The following is a 26,887-nucleotide window of genomic DNA, read 5'->3' as shown; positions in this document are numbered from 1 at the left end:
CTGACCTCTACCGGACCGAGGCCAGACGACAACTCTCAGATACCTCTTCCTACTTATCCCTGGACCATAACCCCACCGACAAACACCAGACCTTTATCATCAGCACCATCACGGACCTCACCATTTCCGGCGATCTACCCTCCAATGTCTCCAAACTTATAGTTCCCCAGCCCCACACGGCCCGATTCTACCTCCTACCCAAAATCCATAAACAGAACTGTCCCGGCAGACCCATTGTCTCTGCCTGCTCATGTCCCACCGAACTTATTTCCACCTACCTCGACTCCATCCTATCCCCCCTGGTTAACTACTTTAAGACTTACATGTTGCCAACTGAGTAATTTTTGATTGTCCAAAATAAAAAATGTCACTAAATCTAAAGTGAATCTAAAGTGATGTGAATAATGCACACTGTTTACCAGCTTTTAATACCTTTGCTTCTGTTGGATGTTAATTGAACTATTGTTGTGTGACTTGTATAGTTATAAAGTTATGCTGAATATTTTAGACTTGTGTAGTCACGAACTGCTAATGGATTGTTGATTTTGCTGTTTAAAATGGCTGTGACAATGAAGGTTTTTTTTTTTTTAAGATAACAATGGATCTAAAGAAGAGAATGACAGTCCTTCACCATCATTTTGTCACCTATTCAGAAAAAGATTCTGAAGATAATCCAGAGTCTTCGGTCTCATTCCCAGGTTTGATGTGATGTGTTGTTTAAAATTAATGATATGTCCAAATATATAAAATGCATTTCATGAGTGAATTTATTTTAGGTTCAGCTGCAACGTGGAGTGAAATTAAAACATACAAATGGACTTACAACTCTCCGCAGGTACTAGATATTGCATTTTAAAACTAGTTAAACGTGTTCTGTCAAATAAACAGTTTTGAAATAATGTGCCAAAATATGCTTCAGTTTTCAGCTCAGTTACCCAAAGCTTCATATTTTATTTTACCACTTCCATGTGAGGAGGAACGTTACAGTAACTTATATTGCCGAACCACCGATCTGGTAAGTTTGTATTCTTTTTGATCAAAATATTGAAATATTTTTCTCATTCAGTCCTCGACCATTAACTTAAAATTTAAGAAACATTTTCTCTTAAGAAAAGGCATGCTGCACATCTTGAATGGTGAAAACTCAGCAGCACTGGGCATTCTTTATAAAGCATTATTAAAAGTCCTTTATATTGAAAACATCAGTTTTCAATTCACCTACAAGTACAACATTGTTTCACAGCCATTTGAAATACGATGATCTCAAATGCATTTTGTTATTTGATTTGATAGGAATCAAGTAACTGGATCTATGGCTGTACCTTGATTAACCAATCAGTTTGGTAAGTACACTTTCCTCTTTATACTGCGTTTATTCAAACAGCAATCTTAAGATGTCAACTATTTATTAGTTTGACAAAAAAATAAGCTTGGGTCCCATTTTCTATGGCTTCCCATTGAAACAAGTTGCTGCTTATATCATGGGAATGTAAAAAATACAACAGGAAAAAATGATACCAGGCAATGTCATCCATTTGTTGGGTGATGAGCTGCTCAAAAATAAATGTAATGGTATGTCAATCTTGTGAGAGATTATCTTATTGCAACTGTATCGAAAAATCAGGATTTGGAAACTGCAAAGCGCGATAAAGATTTTTGAGGAGCCCACTGAGGTAATATTTTTTTCAGCTACAAGCCTATGCTCAATAAAACTAAAAACCTATTTGCAATAGTAAGCGAGGGTAGTTAATTCTGGATTGATTCTGGCGCCATGTGCCAGTGAGGGTAAGAACAGGAAGATAGGATAGGAGTTGGTGAAGGGGGCAGGAATTTATATTTTTGGGGATCTCTTCTGGGGGAGAGGTGACCTGTACAATAGGGATGGGTTGGACCTGAGCTGGAACGAATACCCTGGTGGGTTGGTTTTCTAATGGTGCTCGAGACGATTTAAACGAGTTGGCAGGGGGCAGGATCCGATGCAGCAGCATAGCTATCTGTTTGGCAGGATGGGCAGGAGCACTGTAAGGAGCAAGGTGGACTGTTGCATTAAGTTGCATTTATTTCAATGTGAGTGGTTTGACGGCTAAGGCCGCTGAATCAGGGCACGTGACTGGGATGTTCCAGCCATTACGGAAGTGGACTGAGGGAGGGTCAGGACTGGCAGCATTACATTCCAGGGTACGAGTGTTATGGGCGAGATGGAGGCGAGGGTAAAGAAAGGAGTTATAGACAATGGACAATAGACAATAGGTGCAGGAGGAGGCCATTCGGCCCTTCGAGCCAGCACTGCCATTCAATGTGATTATGGCTGATCATTCTCAATCAGTACCCCGTTCCTGCCTTCTCCCCATACCCCTTGACTCCGCTATCCTTAAGAGCTCTATCTAGCTCTCTCTTTAATGCATTTAGAGAATTGGCCTCCACTGCCTTCTGAGGCAGAGAATTCCACAGATTCAGAACTCTCTGACTGAAAAAGTTTTTCCTCATCTCAGTTCTAAATGGCCTACCCCTTATTCTTAAACTGTGGCCCCTGGTTCTGGACTCACCGGACATTGGGAACATGTTTCCTGCCTCTAACGTGTCCAACCCCTTAATAATCTTAGACGTTTCGATAAGATCTCCTCTCATCCTTCTAAATTCCAGTGTATACAAGCCTAGTCGCTCCAGTCTTTCAACATATGACAGTCCCGCCATTCCGGGAATTAACCTAGTAAACCTATGCTGCACGCCCTCAATAGCAAGAATTGCTTTCTTGATAGTGGAGACCATTGCAGCGTGAGCCCGAGATGACATTACTGATGGCTCGTCCAGTGTTTGTGTATGGGTGGAGCTGAGAAATTAAAATGGGATGATCACGTTGATGGGAGTGTATTTAATTGAATAAAGTGAAGTGACCTATTGAACACTCTTTCAATCAGTTGAATGACCACCACGGTGGCAGGAATCAGTAGTTTCAGGAACAAGTCTGTGTGGTTTGATCTGTGATGCGTGTTCAGTTAGTCAGAGCTGTTTATTCTCTGCAGAACACAGAAACTTCTGTAGGAACAATCTTATTCTAATATTAAATGGCCGATAAGCAAGAATCCCACAAATACTCGGTAATTTTAGAAAATGTAGCATTGCCATAATTAGTTCCTTCCTCCATGACCTTATTCTTCCTTTTTCTGTTGGGCTCAGAAGAAGGAATGATGCATAAACCAATCCACGCCACGATAGAGGTTAAATGGGACATTGTTAGAGTTTGGTGCAAGTACCAAATTAGATTTTCTGTGCACTCTGGAGAAAACAGATTTACTCATAATTTTCGGGAAAAATTATTTTCCTCCTTTCATTTCCCCTCGCAATGAAATAATTATTTATTTCCAGTGATAGTGTGTAACCAACATGGTCCCTTCAACATGGTCATCTCAAGTCAAGTTAAGTCAAGTCAAGTCTTGAACAATACAGGCGCTAGTTTAACATGAGACTGATCTAATCCCAGGCCTTGTTATGCAATCTTGCACCAAAATATTCAATGCATTTGATGCATATTTTGTTTCTGTTACGAGTCTGAACCAAATGCGCATGCGATTCATTTGACCCTTGTCTGCACAAGTCTAAACAGTGTAATGAAAATCCTCCAGAGGGCAGTATGTAATGGTGTCTACCTTTGGTGTCTACCTTTGCAAGACATCAGTTGTACTGAGCAAATGATCCCATCATTGATTTTCATGGGCTGTGACATCGATTTTGTCTGATTTATTTAAAGGGTCCATTTTTATAATAAAAGTAATTGAGTGACAATCTTCAAACGACTGGTTCTTCTGCAAGCAATGGACTAAAATATGACTGGCCTGTAGTTTAGGGATTAGGATGCCAGCATGTCCTTGCCACAGATTTTTATATTGCCATTTGTGTTCTTTTGGACTGACTGATCTCTACCTGATTTACAAAGTGCTCCATTCTCTGCTGAAGATTGTGAGAAGGAATTGTGTGTTATTTCAGGTGCCGAAGAGCTGTACAAGTAATGTAGATTGAATATTATACATTTAAATACACTTAAATAATTTAAGGGCTAGTGAATTGCTTTGAACTCTGAGATGACACCTCATTATAAGTTATCATTTCTATTTGACACCAGCTTTCCTTTTGTGGGGCAAACCAGTAAAACCTGTCTAAATGTCCTGGCTTGCTCATGTTATTAACCATCTATTAACCTTCAATCGGTGCCAAATACATTCAATGTACACGATGCACTTAAAACCTGCAAAGTAGTAGTGTTAATTTCTGTAATGGTAGCCCCACCCAGAGACAGTTGTATTTGTCAAGGCGTTTGATTCTCATGGTCTGTTTCATGTTGCAGTGTAAACACTGTCATAGTGAGAATGGCTTTGTGCACATAAAATAGGGGGATGATTGTTCTATAGGTTGAAAGATCCACAAATATAACTGTAATTAATAGAAAGGGGAAAGATTCTGGCATTAATTTAATGGCTTTCATGACTTCAGGATATCCCCAAACAAGTTTATTACTATTTAAAAGTGGAATCACGCCTGTGTTATAGAAATATAGCAGTTAATTAGCTCACTACCTGTAATGGAGTCATAGAGCCGTATAGCATGGAACTGGCCCTTTGACCAATTCATCCATGCCAACAAAGTTGCCTTACTGAGCTAGTCCTATCTACCTGCACCTGGCCCATATCCCTCCAAACCTTTCCTGCGCAGATACCTTACAACGCCTTCACCACCCAGTCCATCTATGTCATCATCTTAATGGACGAACACCACTAAGTCTCTGTTTCAAAACATTCTCCAAGGCCCTACCATTTACTGTGTAAGTTGTGGCCTGGTTTGTCCTACCAAAATGCAATATCTCACATTTATCTGAATTAAATTCTGTCTACCATTCCTGGGCCCATTGGCCTAGTTGATGAAGATCCTGTTGTAATCATCGATACCCTACTTCACTGTTCACGATGCTATCAATTTTGCTATCATCCACAAACTTAATAACCATGCCCTCTAGCTTCATATACAAATTGTTACTGTAAATAACAAACAATGGTGGGGACACAATACTAATCTATGCAGTATACCACTTATTATAGGCCTTGAGTCTGAAAAACAACCCTCTACCACCACCCTCTAATTTCAACTTTTAAGCCAATTTTGTATCACATTTGCTCACTCACCCGAGCTTGCACGTGATTAAACCTTCTATAATGCTCTCAACATCACGGATGCTTCTGAATGAGTCCAGCTGCAGTTCCAGCCACACAATGCACTTAAGGTTGCACTTCCAACAGGTGTAGTCACCAGGGACACTGGAAATTTCTCTGATCTCCCACATTCTTCAGGAGGCATATATGATTGACCAGACTGCCTTCTTGATTACATAATGCTAAGGAGGAAAGTTAAAAAGATCTATCTTATCCAAACTAAACAGAAAATCCAATTAGCAAAACACCAAGTGATGGAGGGACTCAGTGGGTTAGGCAGCACCTGTGGGGGAATGGATAGGTGCCATTTTGGGTCGGTGCACAACTTCAGGAAAAATCCAGTGACCTGAGTTCGATCCTGACCTTGGGTGGTGTTGGTGTGGAGTTTGTAAATTCTCTGTGTGACCGTTTTGGATTCCCCTGAATGCTGTCTTTTTTCCTTCCACACCCTAAGGGGCCCTTGATAGGTGCTGGCAGGAGAATCGAGGAAGAGTTGATGGGAATATGAGAAAGAATAGATTACAGAGATGTAGATGAAGGAATAGAATGATGGGAATTCCCTGAGAGCTGGCCATGACTTGATGCGTCAACTGGTCTCCAAAATCATTTGTAAAATATACAAACAAAATTGCTTTGAAGGATTAATGTTGGCCAGGACAATGAGAGGAATACTCCTGCTATTCTTAAAATATCTCCATGGTTTTTTTTTCCATCAAATGTTTTGCAAAGAACGGCGTCTTCAACTGGCTACTTTTTATATTATGTGCTCCAGTCAGTAGAACGGTAGCGATTTGAAAGCAGAGTTTTGTCTTGCAAAAAGTTACTACAAACTTAAGCTTAGCACTGTGGGCAATTTAGATATGTTATCGTGGTGGGAACATCTGAAGAACAGAAGTTTGTGGATAATTTCTGCATCTTCAGCTACAGAAGTGGATGTGATGACAGAACTTGACAAAGAAGATAAAGCCAAGAAGAAAAATAGTAGCAACGTCACATTGTTGTGGAGAAAACCAGAACACTAACATTACCTGTTACAGTTAGTTATGGTGAATGAAACCTGGCTGCATCAAAATTTGTTGCATTCTATTGATGTTTAAAATCTTATTTTCACATTTTTCATGAGGATCATGGGGCCAATATTTTGTTTGGCAAACACACGGTGAAACTAAGAAGGGATATATTTATATTGTATGACCTTTTGATGCAGTTATTGTAGGATTTATGATTCCTCCTTGACTATTGGCACCTGTCAGAGCCAGCATTCAGCGTAATCCATGTTATTTTCTGACATGTTCTTTTTTTTTTTATGATAGTGCTGGGAAATCGAACCCTTTTCCTTTTTATGCTATCAGTGATCGTTTGAAATACTTCACTGTTAGGTACGGCATGGGATGGTTGCAATGGAGAGCAAATCTCTACATTGTTTTATGTAGCTGAATCATATTGCCCGAAAGAGAGTCTTACTTGCAACAGTGCATGTACCAATTCCGTGTGCACTCCTTTTTTTCTCCATCCCTTCTCTCCTTCCCACATAAGTTTTCCCACTTGACCTATGAGACGTTTGCAATAATGCACCTTTGAACGATTTCTAAGCATGTATTCTTTTTTTTTTTACTACCCTTATGCATTTGTAGATGTGATAATGCTTCCCCATTTCAATGATTGTAATTTGAATTCAACTTTTCAGAAATCTATATGTTGGCAAAAACTGTGGAAATATTTGTTAAACGTGGATTAAGTACATTTTGTGGATACTAATTTGCTACTGCCAAATTTTGAGACACCTGAAATTTATGTATACCTCGACTGTAAGGATAACTCTGTTTGCAAATTGGTACAACGTTTGGGTAATCAAGATGTTTTACTATATGTTGGGATTATTCCAGATTAAAGAGATTTTGACAAAAATAAGATACCTGCACATCTTGTGCCAGTTTCTAATTGTCAATGCAAACAATTGTACTCAGTATTTGGGCCATGGATAATTAGGCTCTCTTAGAAACATAGAAGCATAGAAAATAGGTGCAGGATTAGGCCATTCAATATGATCATGGCTGATCATCCAAAATCAGTACCCCGTTCCTGCTTTTTCCCCATATCCTTTGATTTCTTTAGCCCTGAGAGCTAAATCTAACTCTCCTTTGAAAACATCCAGTGAATTCCACAGATTCACAACTCTCTGGGTGGAAAACGTCTCTCATCAACATTGACCCTTACTTCTTGCTTTGACCATGCCGACTGGGTCAATTATCAAGTAGCAGAAGTGATTCCTGATGGCTGATTTTACGCATCCTATTATCTGACTAAAAATGGCAATGCCTTCAGCCCAACAACAAATCACTTGCCGAAAATGCATGTTGTTTAATGCAGACATCCGGTTATCCTTGGTTCTAGTCACTAAAAAATGATCCTTTAAAGTTGAGGTGGAGCAATTTATTTGTTCAGTTCTGTATTGTGAAATCTCAACAATTAGTGACGAAATTAAAAGTTTTAAAATATTAATTGGGCTCTCTTAGATTTAAATTTAAATGTTACTTGGGACTGACATTCATAATTGCGTTTCCACAAAGTTAGTGCAGTCAAGAATATGCAAGTTGAGGGACATATCTGTACTCTGCATTGCTGAAGTTGGGACTCAGTGAAGTCTGTGATGGGCCTTAGAATTCCACTGTTGTCCCCAGCAGTTGCAATGTGGCTTATGAACAAGTCACTTCTAATGTTAAATGAAAGTATGTCCAACAGAAATATGTTTCAAATGTAAGGGCAGAGATTCAATTAGTATGTACTTGATTAGTAAGGGTATCGGGGGTTATGAGGAGAAAGCAGAAGAATGGGGTTGAGAGGGAAAGATCGACCAGCCATGATTAAATGGCGGAGTAGATCTGATTAGCTGAATGGCCTAATTCTGCTCCTATAATTTATAAACTTAAATATAAATGTGTTTCAAATTCAAAGACTGAGTTTAGAGTACAGAATTTAAGAAAGCAAATTTTACCTTCTCATAATTGAATATTAACATTGGGGAAAGGTTGTTAAGAAATAGAATACATTCAAAGGATTAAAACTAAACTATCCAGGCCTATAATGTAACGTGACTTGGAATCTATTTTAATTGAATTAATCAAAATTACGGATGCCAAATAATATGGCATATTTATAAAAGATATTATAAAAGATATTGGAATAAGTATTGTAATAAATAAATGTGTTTAATTATTTCTCTATATTAATAATGCTATTTTGCTTCCATGCTCATGGATGAACAGATGGATGTTGTTGAGATGTTTTGCATCCACTGAGAAGTGATGTGTGCAGAATAGTGTTCGTGAAGAATGCAGATGTTGCATACATTTGTAACTTCATTGTTTATACAAATGGCAGTTAGTTTTGCTCAGCATTCACCTGTGAAAATCTTCATCAGGGTTTATATCAGTAAATGAATGTGCCCTGCCTGGAATATTTCTTTTAATGGATATAAATTGTGGGAAATATACTTTTTTTTTTGCCCTTTGTCAAAAAAGAAAGTTTCCTGCATGGTCTAATGTATAAAGTTCAAGGCAGGTTTGTTAATTTCTGTGAAATTTGTAAAATTAGCATTCAACAAAGTGATTATCTTAACAGTGTGATTTATTGTAGTTTGCAAATGGATATAGGACATGCACTTCATTTCAACTCCATCCAATACAGAAAAAGGAATGATATTAACGTAAAGCACAAGTGTTATTGATTTCAGAAAAAAAGTATTGCCACTTTAACGAGTCCAAATAAAATTCAGACTAATTATATGTATATTCTTATGTATCACACCATGTTTCTTTTCATGTTTAACATTTAATCCTGAAGGGGACACAATGAATAATATCATGTGCATGGTCAGTGACTTGCAGTGGCTCCCTTCATCTTTGCATATCTTTCTTTTACTTTACTTTTTAACCACTTTGCTTGGGAATGTTGCATGACCTCTCTGACCTACTGAGATGAATGTCAGTGTCATTTCCATTCCTCCTCAAATCAAATTCACTCGAATTTACCATTAAATCTCCTGTGCAGCCAAGAAGGCATTGATCTGACTGGTGAGGCAGAATTGCTGAAAATGTACAAGGTAAGCGTGAATTTTATTTTTGAAGCATGTACATTATTACACTGCGTGAGTACTACTGCAGCTGATGAATATCAATAAACAATAGGTGCAGGAGGAGGCCATTCGGCCCTTCGAGCCAGCACCGCCATTCAATGTGATCATGGCTGATCATTCTCAATCAGTACCCCGTTCCTGCCTTCTCCCCATACCCCCTGACTCCGTTATCCTTAAGAGCTCTATCTAGCTCTCTCTTGAATGCATTCAGAGAATTGGCCTCCACTGCCTTCTGAGGCAGAGAATTCCACAGATTCACAACTCTCTGACTGAAAAAGATTTTCCTCATCTCAGTTCTAAATGGCCTACCCCTTATTTTTAAACTGTGGCCCCTTGTTCTGGACTCCCCCAACATTGGGAACATGTTTCCTGCCTCTAACGTGTCCAACCCCTTAATAATCTTATACGTTTCGATAAGATCCCCTCTCATCCTTCTAAATTCCAGTGTATACAAGCCTAGTCGCTCCAGTCTTTCAATTGTTCTTCTGTCCACATTTAAATATGGTACTCTGCATGTTGATTTTGGTTTGGGATTTATCTTTCGATAACGATGCAGACTGTAATCATTTATAATGTCACCTGTTCCCAAATCCCTGGAGTTTTTACCATGCCTCTTTTTTTAAATTTTGTGGAATGAAGTTCATCTTGAAGGATTAGGTAAAGCTATTGTAATCTTTTTTGCAACATTTTGAGCATTCAGAGTAATTAATACATGCAGAGAATGAAAGGTATTGCTGTTCCGATGGACCCGAGTGTCCTTGTGCTCGAATCTCTGCAAGTTAATATGCATGTTCAGCAAGCAATTAGGAAAGCAAACAGTACATTGGCTATATATGGAGCCTTGGTGAGACCGAATCTGGAAATTGTGTGAAATCTGGTCTCACTTCTTAAGGAAGGTTATACCAGCAAGTGAGTAAATGTAGTGAAGCTTCACCAGATTGATTTGGGAGTGGCAGGATTGTTCTATTAGGAGAGATTAAACGGATGAGACTTACATACTCAGAATTAAAGGACGTTCTTTTCGGAAGGAGATGAGGATAAATTTATTTAGTCAGAGGGTGGTGAATCTGTGGAATTCTTTGCCACAGAAGGCTGTGGAGGCCATCAGTGGATATTTTTAAGGCAGAGATAGATAGATTTTTGATTGGTACAGGTGTCAGAGGTTATGGGGAAAAGGCAGGAGAATGGGGTTAGGAGGGAGAGATAGATCAGCCATGATTGAACGGCAGAGTAGACTTGATGGGGTGAATGGTCTAATTTTACTCCTATCACTTATAACCTTATGATACTCTTGAGTTTAAAGACTGCAAGGTGATGTCATCGAAACATCTCAGACAAAGAAGGACCTGATGTGATGGATGTTGATTTGATTTCCCCTTAACTGGGTGTTAAAACCAGGAGTCTAAAACTGACTTGTGGACTATTCAGGACATAAATGAGAAGAAGTTTCTTCACCCAGTGAAAATGATTATTTGGAATTCATAACATAACTGGACCATGAGGCTTGGAGATATAGATTTCCAGATTATACAGGAATTGAGGAATATGGAATTAGTATTAGGAAAGTGGCACTGAGGAAAAAATCATTTTGAATCGCACAGCAGTCATGAAATGCTTCTGTAATCTGTATGTATTCTTAACTAACCAGTGAAGTAAGCTACAGGAGTTTTCATATCGTTTAGGTTCCAATGAAAGAACAATGTTAAATGCTTTTTCGATTGTCTGGTAATTTTCCATTTCATACTTTGACCAATTTTAAGATTTAAAGTTCTCCACATAGGTATTTTTGTTTCTTTTTAGACCATAGAACAGAAAAGAACAGGGGCAGGCTCTTTGCCACGATGTCTACTTCTACTAATTTTATTAAGTGCTGATTCCTTTTGCTGAAAGGCAAAGTTACTTGTATTTTTCTATCAATATTTCAAACATTGATGTGCAGTATTTGACTCAATCATCTGGCAGGTCCATCAGGCTTGGCATTCTGGAGAATGTGCAGTACCTTCTGTTAGGATTATCACAATTTATTTTTCTGAATTTCTTGGTTGCACGAGGGCACGTACCAGTTCTATCCTGTGTATCATAATCTGTTGTTTGTTCTTCAGATTGTGAACTTCAATGTGGAAAAGTACCGTTCATTCTCCCATTTTGTCATTCATGTGTCTAAGGCTAGTGTTAATAAACAGGTAAGTAAAAACAAAATTAATTCGATTATTTTTATGGTATTAAAAATATTCAGATTAAGAAGATTTTAGCCTTTGTAAGGATGACATAAAAAAAATTCTCCTTTGTTATAAGTAAAATAAACAAAATTTAAATGTAAAAGAAATGCCAGAACAACTCGGCCAATTGTTGAGTTCTCCTAACACTTCTGTTCTTTCTCTCACATTCCAACATAAGCAGTTTTATTTGTTTTCCAAATGTTAGATGCAGACCCAATGATTTAAAACTGTTCATAGACAATAGCTTGTTAGTGATAGTGTTGGAAGTGGAGTGTACAATAGACAGCCTAGTTGCACATTGTTTTTATATGCAGCCTTGTATAAAAGCAAGAGCAAGCTATCTACAGTGCATTCAGAAAGCATCCAGACCCCTTCACTTTTTCCACATTTTGTTACTTTACAGCCTTATTTTAAAATGGATTAAATTCGGGTTTTTTTAATCATCAATCTACACACAACACCCCATAATAAAAAAGCAAAAACAGGTGTTTAGAGATTTTTGCAAAGTAATTAAAAAGAAATAACTGAAATATTACATTTACATAAGTATTCAGACCCTTTACTCAGTACTTTGTTGAGGCACCATTGGCAGCGATTACAACCTCAAGTCTTCTTGGGTATGACGCTCATCTACAAGCTTGGCACACCTGTGTTTGGGTAATTTCTCCCATTCTTCTCTGCAGATCCTCTCAAGCTCTGTCAGGTTAAATGGGGAGTGTCGATGCACAGCTATTTTCAGGCCCCTCCAGAGATGTTTGATCGGGTTCAAGACTTGAGTGGCTCTGGCTGGGCCACTCAAGGACATTCACAGACTTGTCACGAAGCCGCTCCTGTGTTGTCTTAGCTGTGTGCTTAGGGTCATTGTCCTGTTGGAAGGTGAACCTCTGCCCAAGTCTGAGGTCCAGAACGCTCTGGAGCAGGTTTTCATGAAGGATCTCTCTGTACTTTGCTCCATTCATCTTTTCCTCGATACTGACTAGTCTCCCAGTTCCTGCTGCTGAAAAAACATCCCACAGCATGATGCCGCCACTACCATGCTTCACCGTAGGTATGGTATTGGCCAGGTGATGAGCGGTGCCTGATTTCCTCCAAATGTGATGATTGACATTCAGGCCAAAGAGTTCAATCTTGGCTTCATCAGACCAGAGAATCTTGTTCCTCATGGTCTGAGAGGTTCTTTAGGTGCCTTTTGGCAAACTCCAAGTTGGCTGTCATGTGCCTTTTACTGAGGACTGGCTTCTTTCTGACCACTCTACCATAAAAGGCCTGACTGGTGGAGTGCTGCAGATACAGTTTTCCTTCTGGAAGGTTCTCCCATCTTCACAGAGGAACTCTGGAGCTCTGTCAGAGTGACCATCGGGTTCTTGGTCACCTCCCTGACCAAGGCCCTTCTCCCCCGATTGCTCAGTTTGGCCGGGTGGCCAGCTCCATGAAGAGTCCTGGCGGTTCCAAAGTTCTTCCATTTAAGAATGACGGTGGCCACTGTGCTCTTTGGGACCTGCAATGCTGCAGAAATTGTTTTATACCCTTCCCCAGATCTGTGTCTCGACACAATCCTGTCTCGGAGGTCTACGGACAATTCCTTTATCTTCATGGCTTGGATTTTGCTCTGACATGCACTGTCTTCTGTGGGACCTTATATAGAGAGGTGTGTGCCTTTCCAAATCATGTCCAATCAATTTAATTTACCACTGGTGGACTCCAATCAAGTTGTAGAAACATCTCAAGGATAATCAATGGAAACAGGATGAACCGAAGCTCAATAGCTTCGGTTCATCCCGTCATAGCAAAGGGTCTGAATACTTATGTAAATGTAATATTTCAGTTATTTCTTTATAATTTTTTGCAAAAACTTCTAAACACCTGTTTTCCCTTCTTCATTCTGGAGTATTGTGTGTTGATTGATGATAAAAAAATGAATTTAATCCATTTAAAAATAAGGCTGTAACGTAACAAAATGTGGTAAAAGGTGACAGGGTCTGAATACTTTCTGAATGCACTGTATAGCCATGGAGTGAACACTATGTTAATTAACCCGCCTTTTGCTCGGTGGGATAACTGATTATGGAATAATTACTTCCAACTAACTTGAAACTAAGTTCCTGAAAGATCTTAGGAACCCTGTGTAATATATTATTTCTTTTTGTAAGAAGATAACATTTGTTGAGCATATCATGAACTAAAAAAAATGTGAATCTTTATCTTGTAAACTTGTTATGATGCACAATGTTGCGATATTTTTAGATAAGGAGTAATATTGAACATTACGGTTTGGTTGATCTGAAAGGACATGAAAGGCTGTGTAAAATGTACTTTCCAGAGTTGGCAGGTCAGAAGCTCCAGAGCAAAAGCAATAAACATGTGGTAATTCAGCAGCAGATTTGACAGACACTTCATGATTTATTTGTGCTGCTCAGCTTGTAAGGAACAATATTCCTTCCAAAAATTCACAGATTCAATAAGGTGCAAAATTTTTATATAACATTTTATTCTTGTGTCGAATAAAGACAGCTGAACATTGGTTTGAACAAATGTAATTTTTTTTGTAAGGTGGCAGCTGACAACTCCATGTTGATTCAATACTGTGCCTCCATAATATAAAACTCTCACTGGTGTCTTTCTATTTGCTGAGGACAACAGCTGCCTGTAATTTCATTTGAAAATTTCAGATTGTTTAACTTTATTTTGATTTGGAAAATTTGTTTCAAAAATGGATGTGCAAAACACAGCAGTTCAGTAAATCCTGTAATTGTTTTGAAGAAAAGTGGGCTTGTACTGTATTCAGGAACAGCTTTTTTTCCATGTGCACATAGAGTGGTACAGTGTGGAAACAGGCCCTTCGGCTCAACTTGCCCACACCGGCCAACATGTCCCAGCTAAACTAGTCCCACCTGCTTTCCAAACCTGTCCTATCCATATTCCTGTCTGACTGTTTCTTAAACATTGGAATAGTCCCAGCCTCAACTACCTCCTCTGGCAGCTTGTTCCATACACCCACCACCCTTTGTGTGAAAACGTTACCCCTCATATTCCTATTAAATCTTTTCCCCTTCACCTTAAACCTATGTCCTTTGGTCCTCGATTCACCTACTCTGGGCAAGAGACTGTGCATCTACCCGATCTATTCCTCTCATTATTTTATACACTTCTACAAGATCACCCCTCATCCTCCTGAGCTCCAGAATAGAGTCCCAACCTACTCAACCTCTCCCTATAGCTCAGACCCTGTAGTCCTGGCAGCATCCTCGTAAATCTTCTCTGTATCCTTTCCAGCTTGACAACATCTTTCCTATAACATGGTGTGTCAAGAGAGCAGTGTCTAGAAAGTGGTCCAGGTTTAAAAAAAATATTCTGCAATTTTTAATGCGTGGAGTATTAAACATTTTTTGCAGGTGTTGGAAGTATTTATGCCCATTTTCTCTTAAATCTCACCCTCGCATGCATATCATCCCTGGTGTCATTTGCACATATGCTGATGACACCAATATGAATGTTTTGAGTTTGACCTCCCAAAATAAATTGAATCAAAAGATGAGGGATTACAAGCTTCGGCTTTCGTTCACAGTCAAGAGAAGAACAAACTGTGGAGTAAGTTTAGAACAATGCACGTTTAAAGAATTCCTTCTTGAGTCATTGATATTATTTCTAACGGGTCTCCCATATTCATTTTCACATGCTGCCCGTTTGTAAAAAGAGACCACTGAGAAAGATAATGTTATCTGGGTACCTCACTGCAGAATGCTTGCAGTGGCCCATTTGTGCAGGAGACCCTATCAAACCTTCCCATTCGTTTGAGAATCCAGTTTGTCCTTTCAACTCTTTCCCCTGCCCTCTCAGTTTGTATGCCACTCCTCTATTCTACCCTCTTACTGTTTTCTCTGCTTGTTCTTGATCTGCATGTCAGCAGGTGACATGGTAACAGTAAGGCACAGTGGCACGGCGGTAGAGTTGCTGCCTCACAGCGCCAGAGACCCGGGTTTGGTCCTGACTGAAGTTGCACAGAGTTTACACATTCTCTCTTTGACCATGTAGGTTTTCCCCAGGGGGTTCCAGTTTTCTCCCACACTCAAAACATGCGCAGGTTTCTAGGTTCACTGGCTTCGGTAAAATTGTAAATTGTCCCGAGTGTGTAAGATAGTGCTCGTGTGCGGGGTGATCACTGGTTGGCACGGGCTCATTGGGCTGAAGGGCCTGTTTCCATACTATCTCTAAAGTCTAAAGTGAGCTCTGCAAACAGCTGCTCTTGGTGGAACCACGGGTCAAAAGACTTAAATAAAATCATCATCATGTTTGTTTAAGAAAAAGGATATTCTAATTCAGAAGTTTGTTTTTTCTAATGATGATCTTTCAATTTGGATCACATGAAAATGCTGCCTTCATTTGGTGAATGAAAAGTGCAAAATCCCCCTTCTAGTTTGACATTAAATTCATTTTTTTAAAGTTTTCTTTATTACTTCTTTATACAGTATATAAAGGATAAAAGCCTTGTTCTTCAATTTAAAACTAGATACGTGAAAAATTAAAGTATTAAATTCAAAGGAAATAGTACATTTTGTTAACCTGGGCTAACAAAGGTAACTTGCTCCTAAAGAAGAGAATCAAAGATTAAGTATCATTTACAGTTGTAATTTTAGCTGTAGTCTTCAAACTTCTGTTGGCGACACGGCACAGATATATTCATCCATTGAGAATAAGTGGAGAATATTTCAGTTTTTTATGCAGAAAAGGTTTGGGTGTGAAAAAATGGAATTTCTAAATATTAGTAATGCTTATATGTTTTGTGACTTTCTTTTGCCGATTTTGCACAGATCAGAATGGAATGTGAATACCTGACAACAAAATCTAGAACGATGTCTACCCCAATTACAAATGTCCTGTCATTCGGTACATGGTTATCTTTCTTTATTACATTTATTACCGGGAATTTAATTGACCATATTCATAAGCTGCTGTGAATAACTGAATTCATTGTTTTCACATAGGTGCCTCCGTTCACAGAGTTTTAATCAACTCTACAGGTGTGATACATTATGTCCAGCTTCAGGACTTCAGTAAGGTACTGTGGAGTGAGAATTGTACAGCACAAAATTCCAAGAGGCATTCAGTAATTTTTACAAAACATCATATTTATCTATCTCTCCCATTTTAGATATATCAGGCTTTTGAAATCCATGTTGAAAGTCAATGCCAGTCTTTGCATGGTAAGTTTTCATTCTAAAGTAAGTTGTAACTTTATTTCTCAATGTAAATCATGAGGTTGCACCTCAACAGCCAAACTTTATTCCTTAAATGTGGTTGGGGCAGATCTATCCAATCTTGTTTTCTCCTTTGTGGTAGCTCTCATTCAATTGTAATACTTGGAAAATTGTCCATTTTGCAAGATCAATATCAATAGTCAATAGTCAATAGTCGTTTATTTGTCACATACACATAAATGTGTAGTGAAATGAAACATTACCCGCAGTTAAACAATAAGACCAATAAGAATAATCAATAAAAATGCAATAACACATACAATCACAACTAACACCAAACAAAAAGAAACATCCATCACAGTGAGTCTCCTCCAGTCCCTCCTCACTGTGATGGAAGGCCAAAAATGTCTTTTTCTCTTCCCTGCCGTCTTGTCCCACGGTCAGGCTGTTGGAGTTGCCACGTCGGGGCGGTCGGGGCTCCCGACCACGGGCCGACCCAAGCCCCGCGATTCGGGGCGGGCGAACACGTTGCCTCTGCCGCTGCCGGAACTCCCGATGTCGGCCCCCATCCAGGGGTCTGCGGGCTTCCGACGTCCACGCGGCCCGCGCCGGAGCCTCCGGAGACGAGTCGCAGCCGTTCCCGCAGCATCCGCAGGCAGCCAGCGCCGCAGGTGGTGAGTCTGGGCCGCGGGCTCTGCAAACCAGAGCCCCAGGTGGTCCCAGGTGCATGGCCGGTGGTAGGCCGCAACGGGAACGGAGACACGACACAGAAACAAAGGTCACGTCTCCGTTCGGGAGAGAGAATTTTACAGTTCCCGTTCCCCCCCCCCCCCCCCCCCAAAACATAACATACAAACACTACACCATATTAAAACTACAATTCATACAAAAACAACAAAAACACAAAAGACAGACGGACTGCAGGCAAGCCGCAGCTGCGACGGCAGCGCTGGCTCCTCCGATGGTCCTGTTTTTCATGGCAGGTGATGCAGCAGATGAGTTACATGGAAAAAGGATGTCTATTAATAAATGAGGAAGTTCTTACATATTACTGTAAACATATCTGAGATCTGGTGATCTTCACACTGGGCCATCATTAATTTGTTTTCATGGCTAGTTATGTGAAATACATGGAAGAATTCAGGAAAATATGGATGGTCAGTGGAATGCGGAATTGGTGCCAAAAACACTCGGAGGGAAATATACTTCAGGATTATAAATGACCAAGCACGAATGCTTTAAATGGTAAAATTCTTCACAGTAGAAAACCAGACATTCCAGATACTAAAGGGCCTGTCCCACTTAGGCGATTTTAAGGCGACTGACGGCGACTAGGCTGTCGCCAACAGTTCGCCGGGGTGTCGCGGGCACGATCGTGAGGAGTCTTCCAAGGATCGTAGTGGATCTCGGCGCGTCGCCGAGAAATCAAACGGTTTGAAATCTCTCGGCGACAGCTGGCTTGTCGCCAGGCATCGTTGCTTATTGCGGGCGCTGTCGCATGCTGTCCCCAGGTTTGATAGGTTCTCTTAAGATGCATTTAGAAGTACGTAATATTAAAATAAGTAAAGTCATTGCAAAATATCATAGAATGCCTGTGTTTAACCAATTTATTTACCGTCAGGACATTTGACAGGTAGATTGGAGGCGACAGTTTGACGGTCAAGTAAGCGTGGGAATTTTCGCGATGTTTTTGGCCTCAGCCATTACATGTAAAGTGGGCTCCAAACTCAGATATGCAACCCAGAAACCAGAAATACATCTCCCTTACATTTTCAAAGAATGCCCACACACTTTACACAAAAATTCACTTAACCACTTAAAAAAAAAATTTTTTTTAATACAGCTATTAGTAAACTGGAAGTAAATCCAGTTTATTCCTTGTTACAGTGAAGCTTGGTTTTTAAGTAACCCATACAAGGTGTTATAGTTCAAAATATTCTTTTTTTCCCCTAATCAGATGTGCAGCACTTTGGTCAACGTGGGTTGTTTTTAAATGTGCTATACAAATAAAATTGACTTGACTTGACTTGAAAACTCTCAAGTACTTACCGACTTGTCAGTGACTTCAGCGAAAACCAGGACGCCGGAGAAGCATTGACAGCGTGGGAATTTTCGCGATGTTTCAGAAGACGCTGTAATCTCGACCTGACTCGGCATTGTCGTGGTCATTGTCGTCGGGTAAAAGAAAAGTTCGGCGATCTGCTACGACTTTGACAGTCGCCAGCAGTCACCAAAAAGATCGCCTAAATGGGAAAGGCCCTTTAAAAAAACAAAACAAAAGCTATGTAGTTAAAAAGCTGAATTAGATTTTGATACTTTTTTGTACATTAGGGCACTGAATATGAATATAGGAGGAGGTCATGTTGAAAATGTACAAGAATTTGGTCTGGCTACATTCTTCAGGGTTTACAGGGAAAAATAATTCAAGACCGAAAGATATCTCCCCCAGTAACAAACATCCATTTATTTGGTGTGCAGTTTTGATTTTTTTCCCCCATATTATTCGTTGCTGAAAATGTCATCAATTATATGCATAAGCGGCCTATAGTGCAAGTATGGTCTGCTGAAATTATGCCAGGAATGAGAAGCAATTGTTTGGAGGAAAGATCTGATTAATTGACAATTTTAGCTGGAAATATCTACCAAGGGGTGCCCAGGAGCGCAGTGTAAACTTGTATAAAAATCCCCCAGTATTGTTTAAAATGATTGAGCTTTTCAATCGGAAGCTTTGAATATTTGACAATCGTGGGAGTCATTAAAGTTTGGGAGGTGCCAGCTGCCAAAGTGTTTGAAGTGGAGCGTGATCTCACCCATGTAACCAGACTGGGACGTGGATGGCAAGAATTTAGTCTTCTCTGTGTGCTCTGCATTCTCAGCAATTCAGAAAATCCACCAGGTGCCCTTAGCAGCTCTTTAAAAAGTGCTCGATGAAATTGTAGTTTGTGCCAGCAAGAAGCATGATTCCACCAGTGCTGTTACATGGTGACAGGCATTTGCTTAACTCTCTCATGGGGCCTCTTCATCAGCTTGAAGAACTCTTGTCATTGAAGGTGGTCAGGAAGGAAAAGTCACCAACTTGATAATTCTATAGATGCTGGGGGGTTTTTGGTGAAAGATGCAAGTTTCCTGTATTATTCTTGGTGTGCCTCCTATTCCAAATGCTACTGTGGGATGTCTTCGTGTCTACTCTTTCCTGGAAGAGGAGTGCTTTTTGACAAAAGCATGGCGAGCTTTGTAGCAATTTTTAGGCCGTGAAGAAAATCGCAAGGCAAGATGGGTCTGAAACTGAGAAGAGAGACCGGACCTCTCACAACAGATCCATGATGGTACATGGAAGTTCTGAACTTAAAACTCGGGTGTTTGAATGTTCATTTTATCTCCTCAGACCTGCCAAGTAAACAATGGCTATGAAATAGGCAATAGACAATAGGTGCAGGAGTAGGCCATTCGGCCCTTCGAGCCAGCACCGCCATTCAATGTGATCATGGCTGATCATTCTCAATACTGGCAAATACTGGCAAAAGTTCCCTTTTATAAAGTTTTAAAGTTAGTAACATGAATAGACTATTAGGTTTCACTGGAAATATTTGACTTTTTTTTCATGCTGGTTAATTTTCCCTGGTTTAATGTGTAGTTATTTCATCATAAAGTATTTTCAAATTGTTTTTTGTTACAATGTGATCTAGATTGCTGAAAACTGTTGCCTACTGCTTTTTGTTTCAAGAAATTCTTTCTAATTGACAGGGAAGGGAGCAGATGTATACAGGTTTCATGTACCATGGTCCCATGAAGATTCCGTTGTGACAACAAGGCCAGTATTACTTATAAACTGAACTTTTAAATCATTTTAAAGCATTATCTTGTTCTGCTTAAGAACACGGGCATCATGATTAGCATGTTTGTGGATACACTATTATTCCAGATATGGGTGGAGAAATGGCAGGTGTAGTTTAATGTGGGTTAGTGTGTGGTGTTGCAATTTGGAAGGTCAAATGTAAAAGGAAGGTAAAGAGTCCTGAACAGCACTAATGTACAGAAGGATCAAATAAATCCATAGTTCTCGGAGCATAATGTGAGAAGTTCATTTAACACTTCAATCATCTCCTGTGTCTCCATGCATAAATGACCTCATTGATCTTTAAAGGACCCTATTCCCTCATAGGTTACTCTGTTGCCATTAATATACTTTGGATTCGCCTTTATTTTTATTGCCAAAGTTATCTCATGCCCTCCTTTTGTCCAAAGATAGACACAAAATGCTGGAGTACCTCAGCAGGACAGGCAGCATCTCTGGATCGACAGAATGGTTGACTTTTCGGGTCGAGGCCCTTCTTCAGACTCTGCTTCCTCTTTTTGTCCACCTGTTTGGCCTCTTAAATGTACTCCTATCCCCCTGTACTCCTCAAGGAATTCACTAGATCCCAGCTGCCCACACTTGACATAAGACAATATCTCTTGTCGTCCAGGATCCCCAACTCCAACCTCGCTTTTCAGAACAGGACCATGCTGGCAAGTACTCTCGCTACCTCGCCTTTAACATCATCTCACAGCACATGTCCCTTTGCCTGCAACCAGCCTCCCTAATAAACCTTTGAAAGTTCCTGCCTGATGCCATCAAAATTAGCCTTTCCCCAGTTCAGGACTTGATAGAAACATGGAGACATAGACAAATAGGTGCAGGAGTAGGCCATTCGACCCTTCGAGTCAGCACCGCCATCCAATATGATCATGGCTGATCATCTAAAATCAGTACCCTGTTCCTGCTTTTTCCCCACATCCCTTGATGCCTTTAGCCCAAAGAGCTAAATCTAACTCTCTCTTGAAAACATCCAGTGAATTGGCCTCCACTGCCTTCTGTGGCAAAGAATTCCACAGATTCACAACTCTCTGGGTGAAGAAGTTTTTCCTCATCTCAGTCCTAAATGGCCTACCCCTTCTTAAACTGTGACCCCTGGTTCTGGACTCCCCCAACATCGGTAACATTTTTCCTGCATAATGTGAGAGTCCAATCCTTTAAGAATTTTATATGTTACTATAAGATCCCCTCTCATCCTTTTAAATTTCAGTGAATACAAGCCCCGTCGGCCCATTTTTTCAGCATTTGTGCCCGTACCTATGTACTGATGTACTGATCACTGATGTACTGATCACTGATGTACTGATTTTGATGTACTGATCAGCAACAATCCCTGAGGAGAATCTCAGACTGACTGCAAGGAAGGAAAAACAGCTAATTTGAAATCTAGATTTGCAGGAGGCAGAGAAAGATTAAAGGTGAAGGTCTTGTTTGGGAGACACCAACATGCTAATAGGTTCTCTTACCTAAATTCTGATTTCTGCCTGGCTGATTTTTAATGTCTACTGCAGATTCAAAAATACAAATATAATGTGTAAATATAGCAATTACATTTGATCTTTTGTTTTGAAATTGAGAACACTGTTCAATATATTGGCTAAAAGGACACAACATCCTGTCAAAGAGTATCAAAATTTTCACGATAACCTCATTTTATAAGCAGTTTTACAGAATTTCTCGACGTATCTGAGTTTTTTTCTACTCTAACGGAGAGGAGTTATCTTTAAACAATGATAATGACTGAAGCAGCAGGAATTGGCATTTACTGACCTCTTCAACTTGCAAGTTAAAAAGTACGGCTGAATCATATGGAACTAATTAGGACTGAAAGAGTGGGAAGTGCGAGCAGCTGGCCTGCCAATAATTTCTCAAGTACTTTTCTTTCCGTGTGAGAAGGACGGGTGAAACAATGGTGCTTTCAGCTGAAATGTTTTACTCCTGTCAGTGAATTGAAAGATGCCTTTTATGATTGGGTATCTAGCGTGACTGAGAATCAATACCGACTTTCATCTGAAGCACTTCAAAAGTTACTCTTTCATGTATATAACAAGCTATGCCTTAGCATTTTTAAAGGAGCTTAATAATTCTTTCTGAGAGGGTGGGAGGTACTTGAAATGGAGAATTCAAGTTGGGTTGTTATCTACCCAAGAAAAAGATGAGGTGCTGTTCCTCCAGTTTGCATGTAGCCTCACATAGAAACATAGAAAATAGGTGCAGGAGTAGGCCATTTGGCCCTTCGAGCCAGCACTGCGATTCAACATGATCATGGCTGATCACCCAAAATCAGTACCTGTTCCTGCTTTTTCCCCATATCCCTTGATTCCATTAGGTCTTAGAGCTAAATCTAACTCTCTTGAAAACATCCATTGACTTGTCCTCCACTGCCTTTGGTGGCAGAGAATTCCACAGATTTACAACTCTCTGGGTGAAAAGGTTTTTCCTCATCTCAGTCCTAAATGGCCAACCCCTTATTCTTAAACCGTGACCCCTGGTTCTGGACTCCCCCAACATCTGGAACATTTTTCCTGCATCCAGCCTGTCCAATCCTTTAAGAATTTTATATGTTTCTCTCAGATCCCTCATTCTTTAAATTCTAGTGAATACAAGCCCAGTCAATCCATTCTTTCATCATATATCATTCCCGCCATCCCGGGTATTAGTCTGGTGAGTAACCTGGAAATTTATCCAAGGCTTCTGGTTAGGAAACACTCGGATGGTTTTTGTAGGAACACAGTCCTCCACACATTTCCTTATGAAGTCTCTAACGACAGTGGGATACTCATTCAGGTCCGTTGCCAAGTCTTTGAACATTGCCCAGTCTACTGACTCCAAGCAGTCCCAGAGTTGCTCCTCTGCCTCCCCTGGCCAGCTCTGTGCAGTCCTCACCGCTGGGGGTGGGCTCTAAAGTTGCTGCCTGTATGCAGGGAGAAAAGGCACAGCTGCATGGTCGGATTTCCTGAAGTGAGGCGAGGGATGGAGCGATAGTAATCTCTGATGGTCGTTTAGCTGAGGTCAAGGGTGTTTAATTCTTTGGTGCTGCAGGAGACATGTTGGTGGTAGTTTGGGAGTGATTTCTTTAGGCTGGCGTTATTGAGGTCCCCGGCTATGATGGTAAAGGCTTCGGGGTACGCCGGCTGGTGTTTGTTGACCACAGCGTGCGGCTCCCCAGGTGCTAGACGGACATCTAGACGAGAGGGATGGGATGGATGGTCAGGATGATGGAGCTGAATTCCCCCGGGAGGTAGAAGGGGCGGCACTTCACTGCCAGATGTTCCAGGTCTGGAGAGCAGGAGTTAGACCGAACCGTCACATCAAAGCACCACAAAAGGTTGACCATGAAGCAGACGCCCCCTCCTCTCCCTTTCCTTGATGCCTGCGTTCAGTCTATACGATTAATGGAGAACAGGCTGGATGTCTGAGTCTGTGGAGGAGCCATGTCTCTGTGAAACAGAGCACACAGTATTCCCTCCGCTCCCTTTGATAATGCGGCCTTGACCTTAAGTCCTCCACTTTATTTTCCGGTGGCTGAACATTGGCTAGTGGGATGGAAGGCAGAGGGAGTTGTGGTCCCCTGTGCTTCTGTCTGACTTGTAGCCCTGCGCGCCAACCACGTTTCCGGACACAATGGTGGCCTCCCCGGTGTTTCTAGGACCAGTACTCGCTGTTCCTGCGACCCTCCACCAGGCCGGGGATTCCCCTGCAATCGGGAATTCCCCTACAGGCGGCAGCTAGTTGCTGACGGGAGATCGCATTAGCAGCTTGTCAGTTACAGTGCTAGTTTCTGCTGTTTTTTTTTACACGGGTAAGCTGAAAACGACTATATTTGATGATTTTCTGCTGTGCTGCTGGCAACATGTCGCCACAGACAGGCGCCGTTTTCCTTACCTGCACTCCTTGGTCTTTCTGTTTCACAGTACTGTCCAGAGCCCTATCATTCACCACACAAGCCTTGCCCGGGTTTATCCTATCAACATGCAACTGAATTAAACTCTATGTGTCATTCATCAGCCACTGGCCTGGTTTGTCAAGATCCCATTGTAATCAAAGATAACATTCCTCATCAGACCACCATAGAACATGGAGCAGCACAACACAGGAATAGATCCTTTGACCCATAACGCCTATGTCTATTTACACGAATCTCTTCTGTCTGCATGTGTTCCATGTCTCTCCATTCCCTGCACATTCATGTGTTTATCTCAAAGCCTCTTGCACACCACTATCTTATCTGCTTCCAACACCACCCCTGGCAGGGCATTCCAGGCACAAACCACTCTCTCTGTGTTTGAAACAACCTCGCTCCGCACGTCTCCTTTAAATATCTGACATAGCCATGTCCTCTAGTATTTGACATTTCTGCCCTGGTAGAAATGTTATGACTGTCTACCTTTCCTATGCCTCTCATAATTTTGTAAATTCTTCTCTGGTCCCTTAACTTCTAGTGCTCCAGGGAAAATAATCCAAGTTTGTTCAACCTCTCCTTATAGCTAATGCTCTCTAATCCAGGCAGTATTCTGATCAACTTTTTCTGCACCCTCTCCAAAACCTGCGCATCCTTTCTGTAATGGGGCATATAGAGCTACACAAAATACCCCAATTGTGGCCTAACCAAATTCCTTTTCTAGTTGCAATGTCGTTAACTTTGTGACGCTTATGACCAATGAAGGCAAACATGCCATATGCCTTCATTACCAGTCCATCTACTTATGTTGCCACTTTCAGAGAACTATGGATTTATTTATTCACAAAATGCTGGAGTAACTCAGCAGGTCAGGCAGCATCTCGGGAGAGAAGGAATGGGTGACGTTTCGGGTCGAGACCCTTCTTTTGATCCTTCTGTACATTAGTGCTGTTAAGGGCTCTTTACATTTGACCTCCCAAAGTGCAACCCCACACACTTACCCACATTAAACTCCACCTGCCATTTCTCCGCCCATATCTGCAGTTCTAGTGCATCCGCAAACATGCTAATCATACCACCCACGTTCACATCCATATCTTTAATATAAACAACGGACAATAGTGGTCCCAGCACCAATCCTTGTGGTCAACCACTTGCTTGAGTGCTCGAGTGTGAAAACAAACCTTTACCACCATCCTCCATTTCCCCTCTTCATGCCAATTTAGCATCCCTTTGACAAGCTTACCCTGGATCTCATGTGACCTAACGTTCCAGACCAGCCGACCATGAGGTACCTTGTCAAATACCTTGTTAAGGTCGATATAAACATCATCGATTGTACTGGCCTCATCAATCTTCAAGGTCACTTCTTCAAAAGTTTCAATTAAATCTGTGAGACGCAATTTTCCACATAAAGCTATGCTTGGAGTGCAACTAGGAAATTATTAGTGAAACTTGGCCAACAAGATCAGATATATATTCTTTTCCCATATCCCCAACCAGTCTGAAGAAGGGTCTTGACCCGAAACATTGCCCATTCCTTCTCTCCAGAGATACTGCCTGTCCCGCTGAGTTACTCCAGCATTTTGTGTCTACGATTTAAACCAGCATCTGCAGTTCGTTCCTACACAAGATCAGATATATACTTGTGTGGCATGCTGAACACCATGACTTACAGCAAGAATTGTCCTGCAAGTTCCAATCTTTCAAATTATGTGATTAACTGTTTCAGAAATGAGAATGGTGTCTAACGTGACAAAACACGTATAAACGATTATTTAAACTTGACCAAATATGGCATCTTATCTCATTATTTTTTAAAGCTTGCACCAGTGTTATCTGTTCATGTCAGTTTTCCATAACAAGGTGTAATAAAAGACTCTTTTAATTTCAGTGCACCATCTTCCACTGTGATCTACGCCAAACTGCACAGAGCGAGGCCTGAGAATGATACCTCTGTACCAGAGTTACAACTTCACACAACCAGAAATTGCCAATATGAGGTAGGTTGCTGATTTGATTTTCTCTCCTGCATTTCCTTTTCCACTAAAATTTGCTCTTGAAAATCTTGCTCTTGGATAATACATTACATTATAATAATTTTAACATTACAAATCAACAGCACTGTCAGGATGTACAGTGTGCTGCATGCTTCTGCATGAAAGGAGGCATTCCGGAAGTGTGATTTTAAGTGTAAATTTGTTTCCGTGGCACACTGCATTACTCGTAGAGTGATGCATGCTCACTAATCTGCTTTTGCATTTACTTTTGTACACATAAGCTGTAGACTTCATTCTGTTTCACGGGAAACTTGAATCACTGTGTGCATTACAATCGCATGGACAGTTTGCCTCTGAGTGCATCCTGTCATCTGTAGTTA

The 26,887-nt window shown here is 40.6% G+C and overlaps 1 protein-coding gene across 2 annotated transcripts in view; it reads left to right on the top strand.

Moving 5' to 3' along the window:
• The window catches only part of pgap1 (post-GPI attachment to proteins inositol deacylase 1), a 113,767-nt gene that overhangs the window by 23,555 nt on the left and 63,325 nt on the right, over positions 1-26,887 (top strand). Inside the window, exons 8-19 of one of the 2 annotated variants that reach the window (XM_078404139.1) lie at positions 593-698; positions 777-835; positions 920-1,015; positions 1,294-1,343; positions 6,515-6,580; positions 9,252-9,303; positions 11,439-11,519; positions 16,364-16,439; positions 16,538-16,611; positions 16,705-16,756; positions 20,495-20,561; positions 26,402-26,510. In XM_078404139.1, the coding sequence (XP_078260265.1) occupies positions 593-698; positions 777-835; positions 920-1,015; positions 1,294-1,343; positions 6,515-6,580; positions 9,252-9,303; positions 11,439-11,519; positions 16,364-16,439; positions 16,538-16,611; positions 16,705-16,756; positions 20,495-20,561; positions 26,402-26,510 (888 nt within the window). The remainder of the gene's footprint in view (positions 1-592; positions 699-776; positions 836-919; positions 1,016-1,293; positions 1,344-6,514; positions 6,581-9,251; positions 9,304-11,438; positions 11,520-16,363; positions 16,440-16,537; positions 16,612-16,704; positions 16,757-20,494; positions 20,562-26,401; positions 26,511-26,887) is intronic. The other variant, XM_078404140.1, reaches the window with a different exon arrangement.

Source organism: Rhinoraja longicauda, chromosome 8, assembly GCF_053455715.1.
Source record: "Rhinoraja longicauda isolate Sanriku21f chromosome 8, sRhiLon1.1, whole genome shotgun sequence".
In the NCBI taxonomy this organism is placed as follows: Eukaryota; Metazoa; Chordata; class Chondrichthyes; order Rajiformes; family Arhynchobatidae; genus Rhinoraja; species Rhinoraja longicauda.
The sequence above is the reverse complement of the archived record's forward strand: the minus strand, read 5'-3'. Positions and strand labels throughout refer to the sequence as shown.